General features: G+C 46.3%; 1 protein-coding gene across 1 annotated transcript in view; it reads left to right on the top strand.

Annotated features, from left to right (window-relative positions):
- ALS2CL (ALS2 C-terminal like) overlaps positions 1–23500 on the top strand; it is a gene marked incomplete at its 5' end in the record, with an annotated part of 38841 nt that overhangs the window by 7379 nt on the left and 7962 nt on the right. The window contains 11 exons of the mRNA XM_075827917.1: positions 2377–2538; positions 3684–3795; positions 4705–4782; positions 5123–5253; positions 6924–7097; positions 7550–7637; positions 8070–8227; positions 9432–9503; positions 9846–10022; positions 17717–17759; positions 22023–22084. Coding sequence (XP_075684032.1) covers positions 2377–2538; positions 3684–3795; positions 4705–4782; positions 5123–5253; positions 6924–7097; positions 7550–7637; positions 8070–8227; positions 9432–9503; positions 9846–10022; positions 17717–17759; positions 22023–22084 — 1257 coding nt within the window. The remainder of the gene's footprint in view (positions 1–2376; positions 2539–3683; positions 3796–4704; positions 4783–5122; positions 5254–6923; positions 7098–7549; positions 7638–8069; positions 8228–9431; positions 9504–9845; positions 10023–17716; positions 17760–22022; positions 22085–23500) is intronic.

The following is a 23500-nucleotide window of genomic DNA, read 5'->3' as shown; positions in this document are numbered from 1 at the left end:
AATTGCAGCAAAATTGGGATGAAAAGCGGTAAATGAACCGTTTATCAAGGCAAAGGTTAAAAATGGCGCCAATATTCGGCCGCTCATAACAGGCGCAAAAAGAATCCAAACAATCAGAAAACTGTAAATGCAGCCGCTTCACCGGGGGCCGTGCGGTTTAAATACATTTTGCGCAATTCTCACCAATTTACCTTTTCACTTTAACTGACAAAATGCGGCCTTTGTGTTTGAATTTCTCACCATTTTTAAGATCTTTGCTTGCTGTCAGTAAATGAGAACATTCTTGTTTACCTCCAGAAAAATAAAACCTGTGCTGACCTAATACTTTCACAGCTGAGGGTTTGTCACAATATAAGAATGTAACATATCAATGAAGGAGACTAGACATGGACCGCACATCCACTCTATACTATGATCAATTGCGGCTAGGCAAAATTATTACATATGAACGAGAGGTTCTTTGTGACATTTTGATCAAATTGTATGCCCGCCCACGTGACACTTCACGGCGACCTCTAAAATGTCACAAAGAACCTCTCGTTCATATGTAATAATTTTGCCTAGCCGCAATTGATCATAGTATAGAGTGGATGTGCGGTCCATGTCTAGTCTCCTTCATTGATAAGAATGTAACACATGCAGCAGGGGAGCCGGGCTCCGCACTGGGGCCACATGTATATGGAGGTTGTACGGACTCGGTGCTTCTCTGGGTTCCTCCTGGAGTCTCCACTTTTCCTTCATATTATCTGTGCGTCTGAGATGTAGAGTCCAGAAAATCCAGAATGTAACCACATGAGACTGATGAGGAAGTGGAGGAGGAGGATGAGGAAGTGGAGGAGGAGGAGGATGAGGAAGTGGAGGAGGAGGAGGAGGATAAGGAAGTGGAGGAGGAGGATGATAAGGAAGTGGAGGAGGAGGATGAGGAAGTGGAGGAGGAGGATGAGGAAGTGGAGGAGGAGGATGATAAGGAAGTGGAGGAGGAGGATGAGGAAGTGGAGGAGGAGGATGAGGAAGTGGAGGAGGAGGATGAGGAAGTGGAGGAGGAGGAGGAGGAAGTGGAGGAGGATGATGAGGAAGTGGATGAGGAAGTGGAGGAGGATGAGGAAGTGGCTTAGGATGAGGAAGTGGAGGAGGAGGATGAGGAGGAAGTGGAGGAGGAGGATGAGGAAGTGGAGGAGGATGAGGAAGTAGTGGTGGATGAGGAAGTGGAGGATGAGGAAGTGGAGGAGGAGGATGAGGAAGTGGAGGAGGAGGAGGATGAGGAAGTGGAGGAGGAGGAGGATGAGGAAGTGGAGGAGGAGGAGGATGAGGAAGTGGAGGAGGAGGATGATAAGGAAGTGGAGGAGGATGATGATAAGGAAGTTGAGGAGGAGGATGAGGAAGTGGAGGAGGAGGATGAGGAAGTGGAGGAGGAGGAGGAAGTGGAGGAGGATGATGAGGAAGTGGATGAGGAAGTGGAGGAGGATGAGGAAGTGGCTTAGGATGAGGAAGTGGAGGAGGAGGATGAGGAGGAAGTGGAGGAGGAGGATGAGGAAGTGGAGGAGGATGAGGAAGTAGTGGTGGATGAGGAAGTGGAGGATGAGGAAGTGGAGGATGAGGAAGTGGAGGATGTGGAGGATGAGGATGTGGAGGATGAGGATGTGGAGGATGAGGAAGTGGAGGATGAGGAAGTGGAGGATGAGGAGGATGAGAAAGTGGAGGAGGAGGAGGATGAGAAAGTGGTGGAGGAGGATGAGGAAGTGGTGGAGGAGGAGTAAGTGGAGTATGATGATGAGGAAGTTGAGGAGGATGATGAGGAAGTTGAGGAGGATGCTGATGATGATGAGGAAGTGGAGGAGAATGAGGAAGTGGAGGATGAGGAAGTGGAGGAGCATGATGATTACTATGGTGATGAGGAGGATGGTGATGAGGAGGATAGTGATGATGATGAGCAGGATGGTGATGAGCAGCACGATGATTACTACAGTGGTGATGATGAGGATGATGATTACTACGGTGATGAGGAGGATGGTGATGATAAGGATGATGATTACTACAGTGGTGATGAGGACGATGGTGATGAGGATGATTACTACGGTGATGAGGAGGATGATGATGATGAGCAGGATGGTGATGATGAGCAGGATGATTACTACAGTGGTGATGAGGACGATGGTGATGAGGATGATTACTACGGTGATGAGGAGGATGATGATGATGATGATTACTTCAGTGATGATGAGGATGATGATTACTACAGTGATGATGAGGATGATGATTACTACGGTGATGAGGAGTAGGCGGCTCCTGGGAACAGACCGCTTGCTGTCAGTAATACATGTTTGGGGGTGACCAGTACTATTGGGGTGTATCACGCGCCACGTCTGTATCTTGCAGGTATGCGGATGAGTCCGTGTATAAAGGTTACTTTAAGGATAACGTGCGACATGGATTTGGCGTCTTGGAGAACCAGCCGTCCACCACAAACTCCTGGAAATACACCGGAAACTGGGAGAGAGACAAGCGGTCGGGATATGGAGTCTGGGAAAGTTCAGACAAGTGAGTGACCCGGACGCAGGAGGCGCAGCGTTCTATTCTGTCCATTACTAATTATTCTGTGTCTTCTATGTGGCAAGATATAAGGTGGGATCCACAGCTTTGTACATCCTGCGCTTCCTGGTTCACGCATAAAAGTGCAGAGCTACAGAAAAAATAACACACAGGGTTAAAAGTAAGAGAGCCATTGGGTCTGTAGAAAACACTGCAGAAGAGCATGCTACATCCAGACAGAAAAAGTCCTACAGCCTAAGGCTGGATTCACACGAACGTTGGGTTTATGCGCGCGTGAAAAACGCGCCGTTTCGGTTGCGTTGGAGTTGCGTGTGGCATCCATTTGGGCAGAGTGATAGCGTATTTAACGCGCGTATGGCATGCGTTTTTTACGCGCGTCCAAACAACGGAGGGTGGAGTAATGGGGAGGCCAGCCTACAAAAAGACACCTTCTCCTACACCCGCTTGCTGTGAGCACATGTTCGCATCAAGATTTCACGTTACCGCACACTTTGGCCCGTGTTTGATGTTTTGGGTGGTTTTACAGGTTAAAAAGCTCCTATTGCTGCAGATGTCGGTGTAAACTGTGCGCATGTGCTCCGAAAGTGAAGCCACGTCCTGGTGTGTAGTTGTTTTGTCTGCTCAACTCATTTACATAGACTTAACAAGTGCTGCGTGAAAAACGCTGTGCGTACGGAGGTGCTTCCGTGTGCCCTGCGTTGTTTTCACGCACCCATTGACTTCAATGGGTGCGTGATGCGTTGAAAACGCTGAATCAACGGACATGTCGTGCCTTTTTGGCAACGGAGCAACGCTGCGCAAAAACCACGCACATGTCTGCACGGCCCCATAGACTAATATAGGTCCGGGCAACGCGCGTGAAAATCACGCACATGTCTGCACGGCCCCATAGACTAATATAGGTCCGGGCAACGCTGCGCAAAAACCACGCACATGTCTGCACGGCCCCATAGACTAATATAGGTCCGGGCAACGCGCGTGAAAATCACGCGCGTTGCACGCGCGTATTTTACGTTCGTCTGAATAAAGCCTAAGAGCTGACATGAAAACAAGCAGAATAGTGACTGCAGCTCTGGATGTGACTGGAGTACATTGAATGTAATTACAGTATTGTTGACATTGTATTTCCACAGCAGTGAGAGATACATCGGGATGTGGCAGGAGAACCAGAGACATGGCCTTGGCATCGTCCTTCTCAACACTGGGTCCTGTTATCAGGGGGTCTTCAACGCTAACAAACTGGTGGTACGTAACCGGAGTCTTATGTGTGGAGTTTATGACCACTATACTAATTTGCAATCCGCCGCCATTCTGTATGTAGTGAGCTCCCTCTAGTGGTGGCTGCAGAAATTAGAATGTTATCATGTAACTCTATAGGAGCTGTATATATCTGTATGTAGTGAGCTCCCTCTAGTGGAGGCTGCAGGCAGAAGAATGTTATGTAACTCTATGGGAGCTGTATATATCTGTATGTAGTGAGCTCCCTCTAGTGGTGACTGCAGGCAGCAGAATGTTATGTAACTCTATGGGAGCTGTATATATCTGTATGTAGTGAGCTCCCTCTAGTGGTGGCTGCAGGCAGCTGAATCTTATCATGTAACTCTATGGGAGCTGTATATATCTGTATGTAGTGAGCTCCCTCTAGTGGTGACTGCAGGCAGTTAAATATTATCATGTAACTCTATGGGAGCTGTATATATCTGTATGTAGTGAGCTCCGTCTAGTGGTGACTGCAGGCAGCAGAATGTTATCATGTAACTCTATGGGAGCTGTATATATCTGTATGTAGTGAGCTCCCTCTAGTGGAGGCTGCAGGCAGAAGAATATCATGTAACTCTATGGGAGCTGTATATATCTGTATGTAGTGAGCTCCACCTAGTGGTGGCTGCAGGCAGCAGAATCTTATAATGTGTGAATGAAAGCAGAGGGTTTGGAGCTCTGTATTAGTAAATTAAGCTCCTCCCCCTATAAAGATCTAGAATGAATGCTGTAAGGGACTGTCACCCGGTCACATAGTCCTTGTTTTATTCTCTGTTAGAGAAGCTGTTTTTCGGCCCCTAGTTAATAAACTCGCAGTTGTTGCTCTCGCAGTTATCAGACACCGGACTCCTCATTCTGCAGATGTTCTCACATTATAATTTGTCATTTTTCCAGGGTCCCGGCATCCTGATCACAGAGGACAACAGCTTATACGAGGGCGAGTTCACCAAGGAATGTCTCTTATCCGGAAAAGTTTGTGTCACACTGGAGTATTTAGTGTAATTCTGCCCCTGTCTTCCTGCCCCCATTTGGGCAGTTGTTGTTTTTTTTTCTTAATCGCAGTTTAATTATAGATAATTTTTCCCTAAAATCATAAAACATATTGGTGACAAGCACGGCTGCCATTGCTGTGCTCAGAAGGGTTGTCACCCAACTTTCCTCCTGGAAGGAATATAAACCTGCCTTCTCTCGTCTTCTGTGTCAGTCTCCACTGTAGTTATTGTATTCTATTCCTGAACCTTGAATAACTAACATAAAGGTCCCCCATCGTATAGAACGATCACTAGAACTGTTCTATCTGGATTTTTCATAGGGAAAACTCACTTTTGCTAATGGATTCACCCTGGTGGGAACATTCAATAAAACGGCGCAGAGCGGCCTGCAGACACACGGGGTCCTCAGCACGGCCACTGGATTCCAGGACGAAGTCCTGAAGAAAAAATTGTGAGTAATAATCAGTGTACGGAGAGATGATCTGACCTGGCGGTAAATGGTAAAGAAACATCAGCTACAAATCCTGTGAGCTGTGCGTGAAAGCATGAAAATCAGGAGACGTTACCCACAGAGTGCAAATAAACAGCGCCATCTAGTGGTCAGACCAACCACACATGAATATCAGGCGATATTACCCTCAGTAAAGTCATATAGCGCCATCTAGTGGTCAGACCAACCACACATGAATATCAGGCGATATTACCCTCAGTGCAGTCATATAGCGCCATCTAGTGGTCAGATCAACCACACATAAATATCTGAACATATTACTCATAGAGTGCAATAAATCAGCGTTATCTACTGGTCAGATCAACCACACATGAATATGAGGAGATATTACCCATAGAGTGACATCGAGTGGTCAAATTAATCAAACATGAATACCGGTATATTACCCATAGAGGTCCATAAAACAGCACCATCTAGTGGACAGATCAACCACCTATACCGTATTGTTCAGACTATAAGACGCAGTTTTTGGCAACAATAAATCTTGAAAAAAGGTCCCTGCGTCTTATAGTGTTATGACCACTTCTTACATAACCCCTTCTCGGCCAGTGATGTGCTAGCACATCATGGAGCGGGGAGGGGATGATATATGGAGTGGGGGGGGGGGATGATGTTTGGAGCAGAGCGGGCTCACGCGCTGAGCCCGCCCCATACACTGCAGGTGTCAGCAGCTGACACGCTGCTCTAACGGCCAGGAACAGTAATGGCGCTGTTCCTGGCCGTTTAACTAGTTAAATGCCGCGGTCAATAGCGAGCGCGACATTTATAGGGGTCTTCCCATAAAGGACATTTATGACGTATCCACAGGATCCACAGGATATGTTATAAATGGCAGATGTGGGTCCTATCTCTGAAATGGGGCCCCTAAAACTGCGTTCTATCTTACCCGGCTCTGCTGTCTCCCGGCCACTTTACTTTCTGGTTAGGTGGTCGGGAGTTACGAAAACCGCCGAGTGCTCGCTGAGATACGCAGTTTCCGGAACTCCCATAGAAGTGAATAGTAGTTACGGATACAGTGTGGCTCGCGTGCTACATTCACTACTATGGGAGTTACATAAACAGCGCAGCTCAGCAAGTTATGCTGTTTCCGTAACTCATCCGTGTATTGCAGCGTTTTGTATCTAATGATCGCTGGTTCAAGTCCCCCAGGGGAGCTAATAAAATGTGTAAAAAAAAAAGTTAGATAAACTTTCAGGAGTGTAAAAAAAATATTAAAAGTTAAAAAAAAAAAAAAACTTTTTTCCCCAAGCACAGTGTAAAAATAAGAAAAAATGAGTGAAATAGAAAGTGATAAAAAAAATTGTATGTATCAAACAATGGCTCAGAATGCGGTGAAACAGAACAAATGATTTTTTTTAACAAATAGCTTTTGCTTCTTAAAACTAGTAAAAGATGATTCCCCGCCCCCCCCCCCCCCCCTATTTTCTGTTATCTAAAACCTGGGTGCGTTTTATAGTCCGAAAAATGATTACCCATAGACTTCAATGAAACAGCGCCATCTAGTGGTGTGTTCTGGCAATAAATTGCTGAACATCAGAACACATTATTTATTCCAGATTATAATTTCCATAGATGATGACTTCTTCCCTCCGCACTTTCTTCTCCTGCAGTCAGTTTGGCGCTGGGTCGTTCCTGGTGGAGGAGCGCTGGCAGGGAATTTTTGAACAGTTTCAAAAATTCCTTGAATCTGGATGCAAAAGAGAAATGGAGGAATCTTTCCTGGGTTTTCACGTCAAGTCTAGCAAGAAGATGCAGAAGCCTCAGGAGTATTTGTTTTGTCAGAGGTGAGTGGGGCGTCTATACCACCCCCCCCCCCATACCTGCCCAATATCAGATATGCATGAGCTGCCGGGGTCCAGGTGGTTAGAGATTCAGCATTCAGTACAGGGGAAAATAGGGGGTGCGGAAACTGTGCCCCAATACCTGGGAAATGAAATAAGAGAAGTGTTATCAGGGGCAGGGAACCAATGACATCCTGCAACTGCACAGCAATGTCATCTCAAGTGTAAGAGTACACCCTATCTGAATTTTACAGCAGCACAGAGGATGTCAGACGATAAGGATCTTGTGGGCAGTAAAATAAAATATTACAATTGCTGTTTATAGGATAATGGAGAGACAAGTCTCCATTAAGATAGATCTTTTGGCTGGTCACAGCAGTGCAAAGTGTTTCAGGAAATGACGCTGAGAAGCATTTTAGATCTGGTATCGGATACAATTTTATGTGTTTTCTTAGGGACAATGAGATGGACTCGGGTCAGATTGAGGACTACATGAAGGGACTGATTCTGGAATCGGAGTCTTTACAGAGTTATCTGGGGAAGGTAAGACGCTGCCGTCTTTTTAGGGCGTTCCGGTGGAATTTAAAGGGACATTACACCCAGATGTTGTGGTAATTATTTGTAACAGAGGAAGATGATTGCTGATGTCCTAGTTTTATGATGAAATAGCGTACATCGTATTCACTCGAAATCCTTACCAAGCCTGGCCCTGCCCATGTGATGAGTGGCCCCTCCCACAATGGGGTCGGTCACATACATCTTACTGCTACACTGCACCCTTATGTGACCGAATGAGGATGGTGGACAATAGATATGACCGATCCTGTGCACATTGACCAGATCAGTCCCTTGGCAGCGAATGCCGGCTTCATAATTATGAGAAAATGGGTGTGGCTTGTGATGAATGTGGGTGTGGCTTATATTGCAATATTGTATATTCTTATTGCTTTTGTTTTCCATGCGGTTTCATTTCAGGCTTTTAACACTTCCCATCACCCACTGAAGACGGTTGTGAAGATGCTGCTGGTGGCGTTTCAGGCGACATACTCCGGTCTAGGAGCGAACCTCCATCTTCTGAGCATGGCGCAGGAGGAGATCAAGTACTATGCAAAGAAACTATGGGAGTTCTTCAGGTCTCTTCTCCTAATTCCCTTAACCTAATATGGGGCTGGCAAACTTTTCAGTGTTGGGGGCACCAATGGGTGGTGTCATTGCAATGAGGTCATCATCTGCGACTGGGCACCCCCAAACATAGCACATTAAACCAGGTCTAACGGGGTTAATACTACTATCCCTACATTCTAATGGGTTGAAATGAAATTCCTGGTGTCCAGATCAATCCCGGAGCGGTATCAGGTGCATGCACATAGCGCAAATGAAGCAGAGGCCAGTACACTACATATGCGCACAATGTCGCCGGACTCTTAATATTACTCCTGGTGTCTAGTGGGTTAATAGTATTACTCCTGGTGTCTAGTGGGTTAATAGTATTACTTCTGGTGTCTAGTGGGTTAATAATATTATTACTCCTGGTGTCTAGTGGGTTAATAGTATTATTACTCCTGGTGTCTAGTGGGTTAATAGTATTATTACTCCTGGTGTCTAGTGGGTTAATAGTATTACTCCTGGTGTCTAGTGGGTTAATAATATTATTACTCCTGGTGTCTAGTGGGTTAATAATAGTATTACTCCTGGTGTCTAGTGGGTTAATAGTATTACTCCTGGTGTCTAGTGGGTTAATAATATTATTACTCCTGGTGTCTAGTGGGTTAATCATAGTATTACTCCTGGTGTCTAGTGGGTTAATAGTATTACTCCTGGTGTCTAGTGGGTTAATAATATTATTACTCCTGGTGTCTAGTGGGTTAATAATAGTATTACTCCTGGTGTCTAGTGGGTTAATAATAGTATTACTCCTGGTGTCTAGTGGGTTAATAGTATTACTCCTGGTGTCTAGTGGGTTAATAATATTATTACTCCTGGTGTCTAGTGGGTTAATAATAGTATTACTCCTGGTGTCTAGTGGGTTAATAATAGTATTACTCCTGGTGTCTAGTGGGTTAATAATAGTATTACTCCTGGTGTCCAGTGGGTTAATAATAGTATTACTCCTGGTGTCTAGTGGGTTAATAATATTATTACTCCTGGTGTCTAGTGGGTTAATAATAGTATTACTCCTGGTGTCTAGTGGGTTAATAATATTATTACTCCTGGTGTCTAGTGGGTCAATAATATTATTACTCCTGGTGTCTAGTGGGTTAATAATATTACTCCTGGTGTCTCGTGGGTTAATATTACTATTATTGCTCATTCGCTATCCTCCTGTCTATTTATCAGAGCTTTACTCGCCATGTCATCAGAGAAAGGCGACAGATCCGTGTCCAGGGGGGCGGACGAAGAGGAGATGAGGTAATAATTAACCCTTTCAACCTTTTTGTTGAATATTTATCATAAAACTTCTCAACGTTTAAAATGTCTCATTTCTCAGTAAAGTCCTTCAATCCGGCATCTGATTGTGCAGCAATTCCCATAGTCCGGACCTGAATCCACAATCTTGTAAAACATAATTAGAAGATTCCTCTAAGGAACAGAATTTATCTACAAATGTCTCATTATATTTTGGGTGCCATCGATGCCGGAGTTTGTTTTCATTGTAATCATAATAAGATATATTGTCAAATTATTCTTTATTTTTTTTCCCTGTTTGTTTGAATATTTTTGGTTTATGATGTTTATTGGACTCTTCTTCAGTGAGGACCTGAACCCCTTCACCCTGATCCTCCCCGCCATCCTCCCCCGCTTTCAGCCAGACCTCTTCATGCTGTACATGCTGTATCGGCAGCAGGAGGACGCCCTCTACTGGCAGGGTATTGTGCGTCTGGGTCACCTGACTGACACTAAACTGCTGGAGTTTTTGGACGTACAGAAGTGAGTAGTGCCAGAGCCCCTTTCATACCCCCGCGGTCTGTACAGGGAGTCCTGCCCATATCATTACCATGTATTAGCAAGGTGGGGGGGGGGGGTCAATCTGTGCTGTGCCCCCGGTCTCCAGAGGCCCTACACCAGCCGAACAAGCATTCTATATGGTACACATGACAGTAATGACAATATATAAGACATTCAGGATCCGTGGCAAGCTGAGTGACATTATTGGAACTGTAAAGGCTGCAAATGGTGGTCATCCGGGGATAACAGAGAACAATAGATTGTATTCACCTGTCCTACAGTCATCCACCCCCAGCCTGACATGTCTGATAACAGAGAACAATAGATTGTATTCTCCTGTCCTACAGTCATCCTCTCCCAGCCTTCCATGTCTGATAACAGAGAACAATAGATTGTATTCACCTGTCCTACAGTCATCCTCCCCCAGCCTGACATGTCTGATAACAGAGAACAATAGATTATATTCACCTCTCCTACAGTCATCCTGTCCCAGCTTGACATGTCTGATAACAGAGAACAATAGATTGCATTCACCTGTCCTACAGTAATCCTCCCCCAGCCTGACATGTCTGATAACAGAGAACAATAGATTGTATTCACCTGTCCTACAGTCATCCTCCCCCAGCCTGACATGTCTGATAACAGAGAACAATAGATTGTATTCACCTGTCCAACAGTCATCCTCCCCAAGCCTGACATGTCTGATAACAGAGAACAATAGATTGTATTCACCTGTCCTACAGTCATCGTCCCCCAGCCTGACATGGCTGATAACAGAGAACAATAGATTGTATTCTCCTGTCCTACAGTCATCCTCTCCCAGCCTTCCATGTCTGATAACAGAGAACAATAGATTGTATTCACCTGTCCTACAGTCATCCTCCCCCAGACTGGCATGACTGATAACAGAGAACAATAGATTGCATTCACCTGTCCTACAGTAATCCTCCCCCAGCCTGACATGTCTGATAACAGAGAACAATAGATTGTATTCACCTGTCCTACAGTCATCCTCCCCCAGCCTGACATGTCTGATAACAGAGAACAATAGATTGTATTCACCTGTCCAACAGTCATCCTCCCCAAGCCTGACATGTCTGATAACAGAGAACAATAGATTGTATTCACCTGTCCTACAGTCATCCTCCCCCAGCCTGACATGGCTGATAACAGAGAACAATAGATTGTACTCTCCTGTCCTACAGTCATCCTCTCCCAGCCTTCCATGTCTGATAACAGAGAACAATAGATTGTATTCACCTGTCCTACAGTCATCCTCCCCCAGCCTGACATGTCTGATAACAGAGAACAATAGATTGTATTCACCTGTCCTACAGTCATCCTCTCCCAGCCTGACATGTCTGATAACAGAGAACAATAGATTGTATTCACCTGTCCTACAGTCATCCTCCCCCAGCCTGACATGTCTGATAACAGAGAACAATAGATTGTATTCACCTGTCCTACAGTCATCCTCTCCCAGCCTGACATGTCTGATAACAGAGAACAATAGATTGTATTCACCTGTCCTACAGTCATCCTCCCCCAGCCTGACATGTCTGATAACAGAGAACAATAGATTGTATTCACCTGTCCTACAGTCATCCTCTCCCCAGCCTGCCATGTCTGATAACAGAGAACAATAGATGGTATTCACCTGTCCTACAGTCATCCTCCCCCCAGCCTTACATATCTGATAACAGAGAACAATAGATTGTATTCCCCTGTCCTACAGTCATCCTCTCCCAGCCTGACATGTCTGATAGCAGAGAATAATAGATTGTATTCACCTGTCCTACAGTCATCCTCCCCAGCCTGACATGTCTGATAACAGAGAACAATAGATTGTATTCACCTGTCCTACAGTCATCCTCTCCCAGCCTGACATGTCTGATAACAGAGAACAATAGATTGTATTCACCTGTCCTACAGTCATCCTCCCCCAGCCTGACATGTCTGATAACAGAGAATAATAGATTGTATTCACCTGTCCTACAGTCATCCTCCCCCGGCCTGACATGTCTGATAACAGAGAACAATAGATTGTATTCCCCTGTCCTACAGTCATCCTCCCCCAGCCTGACATGTCTGATAACAGAGAACAATAGATTGTATTCACCTGTCCTACAGTCATCCTTCCCCAGCCTGACATGTCTGATAACAGAGAACAATAGATTGTATTCACCTGTCCTACAGTCATCCTCCCCCCAGCCTGACATGTCTGATAATAGAGAACAATAGATTGTATTCACCTGTCCTACAGTCATCCTCCCCCCAGCCTGACATGTCTGATAATAGAGAACAATAGATTGTATTCTCCTGTCCTACAGTCATCCTCTCCCAGCCTTCCATGTCTGATAACAGAGAACAATAGATTGTATTCACCTGTCCTACAGTCATCCTCCCCCCAGCCTGACATGTCTGATAACTGAGAACAATAGATTGTATTCTCCTGTCCTACAGTCATCCTCTCCCAGCCTGACATGTCTGATAACAGAGAACAATAGATTGTATTCACCTGTCCTACAGTCATCCTCCCCAGACTGACATGTCTGATAACAGAGAACAATAGATTGTATTCACCTGTCCTACAGTCATCCTCTCCCAGCCTGACATGTCTGATAACAGAGAACAATAGATTGTATTCACCTGTCCTACAGTCATCCTCCCCCAGCCTGACATGTCTGATAACAGAGAACAATAGATTGTATTCACCTGTCCTACAGTCATCCGACTCCAGCCTGACATGTCTGATAACAGAGAACAATAGATTGTATTCCCCTGTCCTACAGTCATCCTCTCCCAGCCTGACATGTCTGATAGCAGAGAATAATAGATTGTATTCACCTGTCCTACAGTCATCCTCCCCAGCCTGACATGTCTGATAACAGAGAACAATAGATTGTATTCACCTGTCCTACAGTCATCCTCTCCCAGCCTGACATGTCTGATAACAGAGAACAATAGATTGTATTCACCTGTCCTACAGTCATCCTCTCCCAGCCTGACATGTCTGATAACAGACAACAATAGATTGTATTCACCTGTCCTAGTCATCCGCCCCCAGCCTGACATGTCTGATAACAGAGAACAATAGATTGTAGTCATCTGTCCTACAGTCATCCTCCCCCAGCCTGACATGTCTGATAACAGAGAACAATAGATTGTATTCACCTGTTCTACAGTCATCCTCCCCCAGCCTGACATGTCTGATAACAGAGAACAATAGATTGTATTCACCTGTCCTACAGTCATCCTCCCCCAGCCTGACATGTCTGATAACAGAGAACAATAGATTGTATTCACCTGTCCTACAGTCATCCTCCCCCAGCCTGACATGTCTGATAACAGAGAGCAATAGATTGTATCCACCTGTCCTACAGTCATCCTCCCATCCTGACATGTCTGATAACAGAGAACAATAGATTGTATTCACCTGTCCTACAGTCATCCTCCCCCAGCCTGACATGTCTGATAACAGAGAACAATAGATTGTATTCACCTGTCCTACAGTCATCCTCCCCCAGCCTGACATGTCTGATAACAGAGAACAATAGATTGTATTCACCTGTCCTACAGTCATCCTCCCCCAGCCTGACATGTCTGATAACAGAGAACAATAGATTGTATTCACCTGTCCTACAGTCATCCTCCCCCAGCCTGACATGTCTGATAACAGAGAACAATAGATTGTATTCACCTGTCCTACAGTCATCCTCCCCCAGCCTGACATGTCTGATAACAGAGAACAATAGATTGTATTCTCCTGTCCTACAGTCATCCTCCTCCAGCCTGACATGTCTGATAACAGAGAACAATAGATTGTAGTCACCTGTCCTACAGTCATCCTCCCCCAGCCTGACATGTCTGATAACAGAGAACAATAGATTGTATTCACCTGTTCTACAGTCATCCTCCCCCAGCCTGACATGTCTGATAACAGAGAACAATAGATTGTATTCACCTGTCCTACAGTCATCCTCCCCCAGCCTGACATGTCTGATAACAGAGAACAATAGATTGTATTTACCTGTCCTACAGTCATCCTCCCCCAGCCTGACATGTCTGATAACAGAGAGCAATAGATTGTATCCACCTGTCCTACAGTCATCCTCCCATCCTGACATGTCTGATAACAGAGAACAATAGATTGTATTCACCTGTCCTACAGTCATCCTCCCCCAACCTGACATGTCTGATAACAGAGAACAATAGATTGTATTCACCTGTCCTACAGTCATCCTCCCCCAGCCTGACATGTCTGATAACAGAGAACAATAGATTGTATTCACCTGTCCTACAGTCATCCTCCCCCAGCCTGACATGTCTGATAACAGAGAACAATAGATTGTATTCACCTGTCCTACAGTCATCCTCCCCCAGCCTGACATGTCTGATAACAGAGAACAATAGATTGTATTCACCTGTCCTACAGTCATCCTCCCCCAGCCTGACATGTCTGATAACAGAGAACAATAGATTGTATTCACCTGTCCTACAGTCATCCTCCCCCAGCCTGACATGTCTGATAACAGAGAACAATAGATTGTAGTCACCTGTCCTACAGTCATCCTCCCCCAGCCTGACATGTCTGATAACAGAGAACAATAGATTGTATTCACCTCTCCTACAGTCATCCTCCCCCGGCCTGACATGTCTGATATTAGTGAACAATAGATTGTATTCACCTGTCCTACAGTCATCCTCCCCCAGCCTGACATGTCTGATATTAGAGAACAATAGATTGTATTCACCTGTCCTACAGTCATCCTCCCCCAGCCTGACATGTCTGATAACAGAGAACAATAGATTGTAGTCACCTGTCCTACAGTCATCCTCCCCCAGCCTGACATGTCTGATAACAGAGAACAATAGATTGTATTCACCTGTCCTACAGTCATCCTCCCCCAGCCTGACATGTCTGATAACAGAGAACAATAGATTGTATTCACCTGTCCTACAGTCATCCTCCCCCAGCCTGACATGTCTGATAACAGAGAACAATAGATTGTATTCACCTGTCCTACAGTCATCCTCCCCCAGCCTGACATGTCTGATAACAGAGAACAATAGATTGTATTCACCTGTCCTACAGTCATCCTCCCCCAGCCTGACATGTCTGATAACAGAGAACAATAGATTGTATTCTCCTGTCCTACAGTCATCCTCCTCCAGCCTGACATGTCTGATAACAGAGAACAATAGATTGTAGTCACCTGTCCTACAGTCATCCTCCCCCAGCCTGACATGTCTGATAACAGAGAACAATAGATTGTATTCACCTGTTCTACAGTCATCCTCCCCCAGCCTGACATGTCTGATAACAGAGAACAATAGATTGTATTCACCTGTCCTACAGTCATCCTCCCCCAGCCTGACATGTCTGATAACAGAGAACAATAGATTGTATTTACCTGTCCTACAGTCATCCTCCCCCAGCCTGACATGTCTGATAACAGAGAGCAATAGATTGTATCCACCTGTCCTACAGTCATCCTCCCATCCTGACATGTCTGATAACAGAGAACAATAGATTGTATTCACCTGTCCTACAGTCATCCTCCCCCAGCCTGACATGTCTGATAACAGAGAACAATAGATTGTATTCACCTGTCCTACAGTCATCCTCCCCCAGCCTGACATGTCTGATAACAGAGAACAATAGATTGTATTCACCTGTCCTACAGTCATCCTCCCCCAGCCTGACATGTCTGATAACAGAGAACAATAGATTGTATTCACCTGTCCTACAGTCATCCTCCCCCAGCCTGACATGTCTGATAACAGAGAACAATAGATTGTATTCACCTGTCCTACAGTCATCCTCCCCCAGCCTGACATGTCTGATAACAGAGAACAATAGATTGTATTCACCTGTCCTACAGTCATCCTCCCCCAGCCTGACATGTCTGATAACAGAGAACAATAGATTGTAGTCACCTGTCCTACAGTCATCCTCCCCCAGCCTGACATGTCTGATAACAGAGAACAATAGATTGTATTCACCTCTCCTACAGTCATCCTCCCCCGGCCTGACATGTCTGATATTAGTGAACAATAGATTGTATTCACCTGTCCTACAGTCATCCTCCCCCAGCCTGACATGTCTGATATTAGAGAACAATAGATTGTATTCACCTGTCCTACAATCATCCTCCCCCAGCCTGACATGTCTGATAACAGAGAACAATAGATTGTATTCACCTGTCCTACAGTCATCCTCCCCCAGCCTGACATGTCTGATAACAGAGAACAATAGATTGTATTCACCTGTCCTACAGTCATCCTCCCCCAGCCTGACATGTCTGATAACAGAGAACAATAGATTGTATTCACCTGTCCTACAGTCATCCTCCCCCAGCCTGACATGTCTGATAACAGAGAACAATAGATTGTAGTCACCTGTCCTACAGTCATCCTCCCCCAGCCTGACATGTCTGATAACAGAGAACAATAGATTGTATTCACCTCTCCTACAGTCATCCTCCCCCGGCCTGACATGTCTGATATTAGTGAACAATAGATTGTATTCACCTGTCCTACAGTCATCCTCCCCCAGCCTGACATGTCTGATATTAGAGAACAATAGATTGTATTCACCTGTCCTACAATCATCCTCCCCCAGCCTGACATGTCTGATAACAGAGAACAATAGATTGTATTCACCTGTCCTACAGTCATCCTCTCCCAGCCTGACATGTCTGATAACAGAGAACAATAGATTGTATTCACCTGTCCTACAGTCATCCTCCCCCAGCCTGACATGTCTGATAACAGAGAACAATAGATTGTATTCACCTGTCCTACAGTCATCCTCCCCCAGCCTGACATGTCTGATAACAGAGAACAATAGATTGTAGTCACCTGTCCTACAGTCATCCTCCCCCAGCCTGACATGTCTGATAACAGAGAACAATAGATTGTATTCACCTCTCCTACAGTCATCCTCCCCCGGCCTGACATGTCTGATATTAGTGAACAATAGATTGTATTCACCTGTCCTACAGTCATCCTCCCCCAGCCTGACATGTCTGATATTAGAGAACAATAGATTGTATTCACCTGTCCTACAATCATCCTCCCCCAGCCTGACATGTCTGATAACAGAGAACAATAGATTGTATTCACCTGTCCTACAGTCATCCTCTCCCAGCCTGACATGTCTGATAACAGAGAACAATAGATTGTATTCACCTGTCCTACAGTCATCCTCCCCCAGCATGACATGTCTGATACCCTTAGAATCTATTGTTCTCTGTTATGTTCACACGCAGTGACCAAAAACATCTGAAAATACGGAGCTGTGTTCAGGCGAAGACCGCTCCTGATTTTCAGACGTTTTTCGCTGTGTATTTTACGGACGTTATTGGAGCTGTTTTTCAATTGAGTCAATGAAAAACGGCTCCAAAAACGTCCCAATAAGTGACCTGCACTTCTTTTTCGCGGGGCGTCTTTTTATTTGCCGTATTTTGACAGTGACGCGTAAAATTACAAATTGTGTGAACAGAACATCGTAAAACCCATTGCAAGCAGTGGGCAGATGTTTGTAGGAGTAATGGAGTCGTTTTTTCAGGCGTAATTCGTGGCGTAAGGGGCCCGAATTATGTCTAAAACCGCTGCGTGTGAACATACCCTAAGGCTTGTAATGAATATCCTGATTTTCTATTCATCTTTAGGCAGCTGTGGCCCCTGAAGGACGTGAAGCTGACAGCCAATCAGGTAAGAGAGGATGTGACGTCGCAGGCGCGTGCTACCGGTCCTGTAATGTGGCGTCCTGCATGTTCCCCGACGTCTTTCATTTGCGGCTGATTGGAGTAGTGTGAATTTTGAGCGTTCAGAGGACGGTTGTGCGCAGTTCTCTGGTGTGCGGCGCCCTCTATTGCTTTGTGGTGCCTGCAGGATTACAGAAAGGGGTGGGCTCTATAGCAGCTACAGGGGCCACTTCTATAGTCAGGGGCCGAAATAATCATAGCTCGTTAGAGAAAAGAGAGGCAGCAATGTGCACCCAAGTAACACCCGTCATACTGTCATAGTGCCGTACAGGGCCCGCATACATAGTGCCGTACAGTGCCAATATAATGCCGTACAGTGCCCGCATACATAGTGCCGTACAGTGCCCGCATACATAGTGCCGTACAGTGCCCGCATACATAGTGCCGTACAGTGCCCTCATACATAGTGCCGTACAGTGCCCGCATACATAGTGCCGTACAGTGCCCTCATACATAGTGCCGTACAGTGCCCTCATACATAGTGCCGTACAGTACCCGCATACATAGTGCCGTACAGTGCCCGCATACATAGTGCCGTACAGTGCCCGCATACATAGTGCCGTACAGTGCCCGCATACATAGTGCCGTACTGTGCCCATATAGTGCCGTACAGTGCCCGCATACATAGTGCCGTACAGTGCCCATATAGTGCCGTACAGTGCCCTCACACATAGTGCCGTACAGTGCCCGCACACATAGTGCCATACAGTTCCCGTATACACGCACAGTGCCTGTATACATAGTGCCGTACAGTGCTCGCTTACATAGTGCCGTACAGTGCCCGCATACATAGTGCCGTACTGTGCCCATATAGTGCCGTACAGTGCCCGCATACATAGTGCCGTACAGTGCCCATATAGTGCCGTACAGTGCCCTCACACATAGTGCCGTACAGTGCCCGCACACATAGTGCCATACAGTGCCCGCACACAGTGCCGTACAGTGCCCGCACACATAGTGCCGTACAGTGCCCATATAGTGCCGTACAGTGCCCTCACACATAGTGCCGTACAGTGCCCGCACACATAGTGCCATACAGTTCCCGTATACACGCACAGTGCCTGTATACATAGTGCCGTACAGTGCTCGCTTACATAGTGCCGTACAGTGGCCACACACATAGTGCCGTACAGTGGCCACACACATAGTGCCGTACAGTGCCCATATAGTGCCGTACAGTGCCCATATAGTGCCGTACAGTTCCCGTATACACGTACAGTGCCTGTATACATAGTACCGTACGCTGCCCCGAAGTAGCGTAGCAGGCGAGCTGCGCTGTTTTCGTAACTTACGACCATATAACCTTTTTTATGTTCGGAATTCACCTGGTTCAGCCGCAACACAGAGCGGCTGAGAGGGGTTTAGGGGGCCCCATTCTGGAGATAGGTGCGGGTTCCAGAAGTGGGACCCGCATCTATCTGACGTTTATGACATCCTGTGGATATGTCATAAATGTCTCTCATAGGAAAACCCCTTTAAGGCCCTTTTACATGAGCAGCGCTTGTATCACGGCTCGTTCCTGCTCATCGGCCCGTGTAACATGCCCAGCGATCAGCCCAGCGATCTGCCCAGCGATCTGCCCAGCGATCGGCCCAGCGATCGGCCCAGCGATCGGCCCAGCGATCGGCCCAGCGATCGGCCCAGCGATCGGCCCAGCGATCGGCCCAGCGATCGGCCCAGCGATCGGTCCAGCGATCGGTCCAGCGATCAGCCCATAATCGAGCATTTCCTTTATGTGGGCATTCAAATTATTGGTCGTTGGCAGCACATCTCCCCGTATAAACAGGCAGGTCCTGCCGACAAGAACCACACAAACCATCATCCGTATAAGTAAAAAATGCAGGATAGGTACATGGGAGTCATCTAACCCCAGACCAGACCCAAAAATAAACCCAGACCAGACCCAAAAATAAACCCAGACCAGACCCAAAAATAAACCCAGACCAGACCCAAAAATAAACCCAAACCAGACCCAAAAATATACCCAGACCAGACCCCAAAAATAAACCCAGACCAGACCCAAAAATATACCCAGACCAGACCCCAAAAATAAACCCAGACCAGACCCAAAAATAAACCCAGACCAGATCCCAAAAATAAACCCAGACCAGACCCAAAAATATACCCAGACCAGATCCCAAAAATAAACCCAGACCAGACCCAAAAATATACCCAGACCAGATCCCAAAAATAAACCCAGACCAGACCCAAAAATATACCCAGACCAGACCCCAAAAATAAACCCAGACCAGACCCAAAAATATACCCAGACCAGATCCCAAAAATAAACCCCGACCAGACCCAAAAATATACCCAGACCAGATCCCAAAAATAAACCCAGACCAGACCCAAAAATAAACCCAGACCAGACCCAAAAATAAACCCCGACCAGACCCAAAAATATACCCAGACCAGATCCCAAAAATAAACCCAGACCAGACCCCAAAAATAAACCCAGACCAGACCCAAAAATAAACCCCGACCAGACCCAAAAATAAACCCAGACCAGATCCCAAAAATAAACCCCGACCAGACCCAAAAATAAACCCAGACCAGATCCCAAAAATAAACCCCGACCAGACCCAAAAATAAACTGAGACCCAGGATCAGACCCCAAAATGAACTCAGACCCCAGACCAGATCACTATGTACTCATCGCTCCCGGCTTTTCTCTTCCAGGCGCCGCTGCGCACAATCTGGCATCAGAACCTTGTGTTTTGGCCCATGAAGGGCTTGTTCTTGCCGGGGGCATGTTCACCCCCCCCAGGCTCCGGGGCCCAGTTGCATCTGTAACCCCTATAGTTACACCACTGCACACAGGAGAGCGCTACAAACCCAGGACTGTCCCGCTGCATCTGAGACACTGGGGGGTCTGCATAGAAGAGAGGGGGGGTCTCATGGAAATAATCTAAACAGGCCCCTCTATTCCGATGCTCGTTTACCTTGCTGCGGGGCCCCGGGCTTGTTTGCCCCACGCTCTATCAATGACCTTGGGCCGTTCCACAGTCTTGCTCAGTATCACTGCGGTGTGTAGAGGAGTCGTCTTGTACACTCACCACCCATTGGGTAAAGGGTAATCCGGGCCCCTCTCCCCCGGCGGCCCCTCGTAGCTGCATGTGCTGCGTTCTTGGCATGTTCCTCCCGCTTGGATTCCAGTCACTTACCTCATTATTTCAACAAAAGATATTGGAAAAAAATCTTTGGTCGCTCCTGATTCTCCCAGACACAGGCCCTGCCGCCGACCAAGCACCCAGCCAACCACAACAGAGCTCGACCCACGCCCACGCCCCCGAGGAGAAAGGTGAGATGTAGTGTCACATGACAAGGGGGCACTAACTTACAGCCTCTGAGAATACACCTAATATAATGGCTCTGTCCAAAGTTTCCCCGTCTCCTGTTCCCTGTGATGTCATGAAGGATATATATATATATACCTCCTGTATATAATACCTGTATACATTGTGCGATGTCATGTCTCCCCAGTATGGATATATATATATACACCTCCTGTATATAATACCTGTATACATTGTGCGATGTCATCATAGAAATAACTTCCTGAATGATTTGGTTTTCTTATCGTTAATTGATCTTCATGTCAAACTCCAGTTCCATCCGAAGCAGCATTCACAAGTCTATTGGTTTCCTGTTCGCTCTCAGGTTTGCATCTCCCTGTTACCCCCTGCTGTATCAGTGTCTTAGTTACAGGGGACTTGACCCTCCAGTCACTTCCAGAGCAGCATTCAGAATCCTCCTTTCTTTTTCTTCAGATGACACACACATAGGCCCCATGACATTCAGCTGAGTGCATATAAACTGCAGTCTGTTTTCAAGAGAAACCACCAAAATTGTGACTGCAGCTCTGGATGTGACTGGAGGATAAAACATGATGTAACAGAGGAATGAGGAATACCGTTCTGGATGTGACTGGTGTATAACATATGATGTAACAGCAGAATAGGGAATACAGCTCTGTATGTGACTAGAGTATAACAGCAGAATTGTGAGTGCAGCTCTGGATGTGACTGGAAATAACAGCAGAATAGTAAATACTGAGCTCTGGATGTGACTGGAGTATAACATATGATGTAAAGATTAGTATCGCAGGGTGGCGGCATTACTTGCAGATTTGTCTCTTCTTCTGAATTGTCGCTGTTCCTGGTGAAGGAGACAATTCACTAAAGTTCTGACGCTTTTCTTCTATGTTTAGAGATATTCCATCGTGAGACACAAGTGTTTCCAGTCTGCGATCGAGTGTCTGCAGAAGATCATGTAAGTAGCGGCGCCCGCAGCACACGCGGGGTTAATCCGGACCGGCGCCGGTGTAACGGGGAGGCTACAGGTGCGGCGTGTAAAGGGGAGGGGCTACAGGTGCAGCGTGTAATGGGGAGGGGCTACAGGTGCATCGTGTAAAGGGGAGGGGCTACATGTGCAGCGTGTAAATGGGAGGGGCTACAGGTGCAGCGTGTAATGGGGAGGGGCTACAGGTGCAGCGTGTAAAGGGGAGGGCTGCACAAACCCTGGGGTACTTTACATTTTTTCCTATCCTCCTCCGTTTTTTAGAGATCGGTGCCGTCATATTTGGCGCCCGATATTTAAATAACCCCCTGAACTTTCAATGAGGCGTGTAATTGGCAAGGGGGCGTGTAACATCGCTGTGACTGTCCAATCAGCTATGGACAGTGACAGTGTCACAGTGCGAGCTGGAGGGAGGAGAGCGTGTGCGCGTGTTCAGATCCGCCGCCACTACAGGACAGAAGAGAAGAAGAATGTGAATTCTTCTTCTTCTGTTCCATGGCGGCGGGAGTATTTTCAGCAGTGGCCTCGGAGCTGCGCGCGCTCTCACTCACCCTTCAGCTCTCGGCAGACAATGACAGGACTGATCTCTCACGCCTCCAAAGCTGCACACGCGCTCTCTCTCCAGCCCTTGTTGTGACACAGTCCGTAGCTGATTGGACAGTCACAGCGATGTTACACGCCCCCTTGCCATTACAAGCTCCATTGACCATTCAGGGGGTTATTTAAATATCAGGCGCCAAATATAACGGCACCGATCTCTATATTATGGAGGAGGGTAGGAAAGAAAATGATAGTGCCCCGGGGTTTGTACTGCCCGGCCCATTACACGCCGCACTCCGCTGCCCCTGTATGGGCAATATATTTGGGGTACTCAGTTATACATAATTCGTTAGGGATTCATTAAAGTGCTTGTACAGAATTAGAATAACATGGCCGCCTTCTTCCGAAACTTCTTCAATGGAACTTTTCTATAATACCGGACACAAGCCATGGGCAGGTGCGGCGTCGTTTCAGGATAAATCGGCCATGTTTTTCTAATCCTGTATAACCTATTCAATACCATGTGTATATATGTATCGTTTTACCGGTCTGTTAAAAAAAACAAAAAAAAACATTAGCTTAAAGGGGATCTCCACCATAATATATCTTTTACAAAAAATATGATCGGTCGGTAAAAGATTCAGCCGTATTGGTTGTCACCTCTTAAATTTGCTTCTCAGAAACGGGTGATAAAACGGTCGGTTTGTTATTGATGGGACCGGCCAGTAGAATACGTTTTACCATCGGTTTCTAAGAAGCTAATTCGAGAGAGACGACCAATATGGCCGCACTTCCTGATCTCATTTCCCCAAACTTTTGAATATCTCCGTAAATTAAAGAAATAGAATT

This window comes from Rhinoderma darwinii, chromosome 5 (assembly GCF_050947455.1).
Source record: "Rhinoderma darwinii isolate aRhiDar2 chromosome 5, aRhiDar2.hap1, whole genome shotgun sequence".
NCBI classification, from domain to species: domain Eukaryota; kingdom Metazoa; phylum Chordata; class Amphibia; order Anura; family Rhinodermatidae; genus Rhinoderma; species Rhinoderma darwinii.
This window is presented reverse-complemented; position numbering and strand designations above follow the sequence as displayed.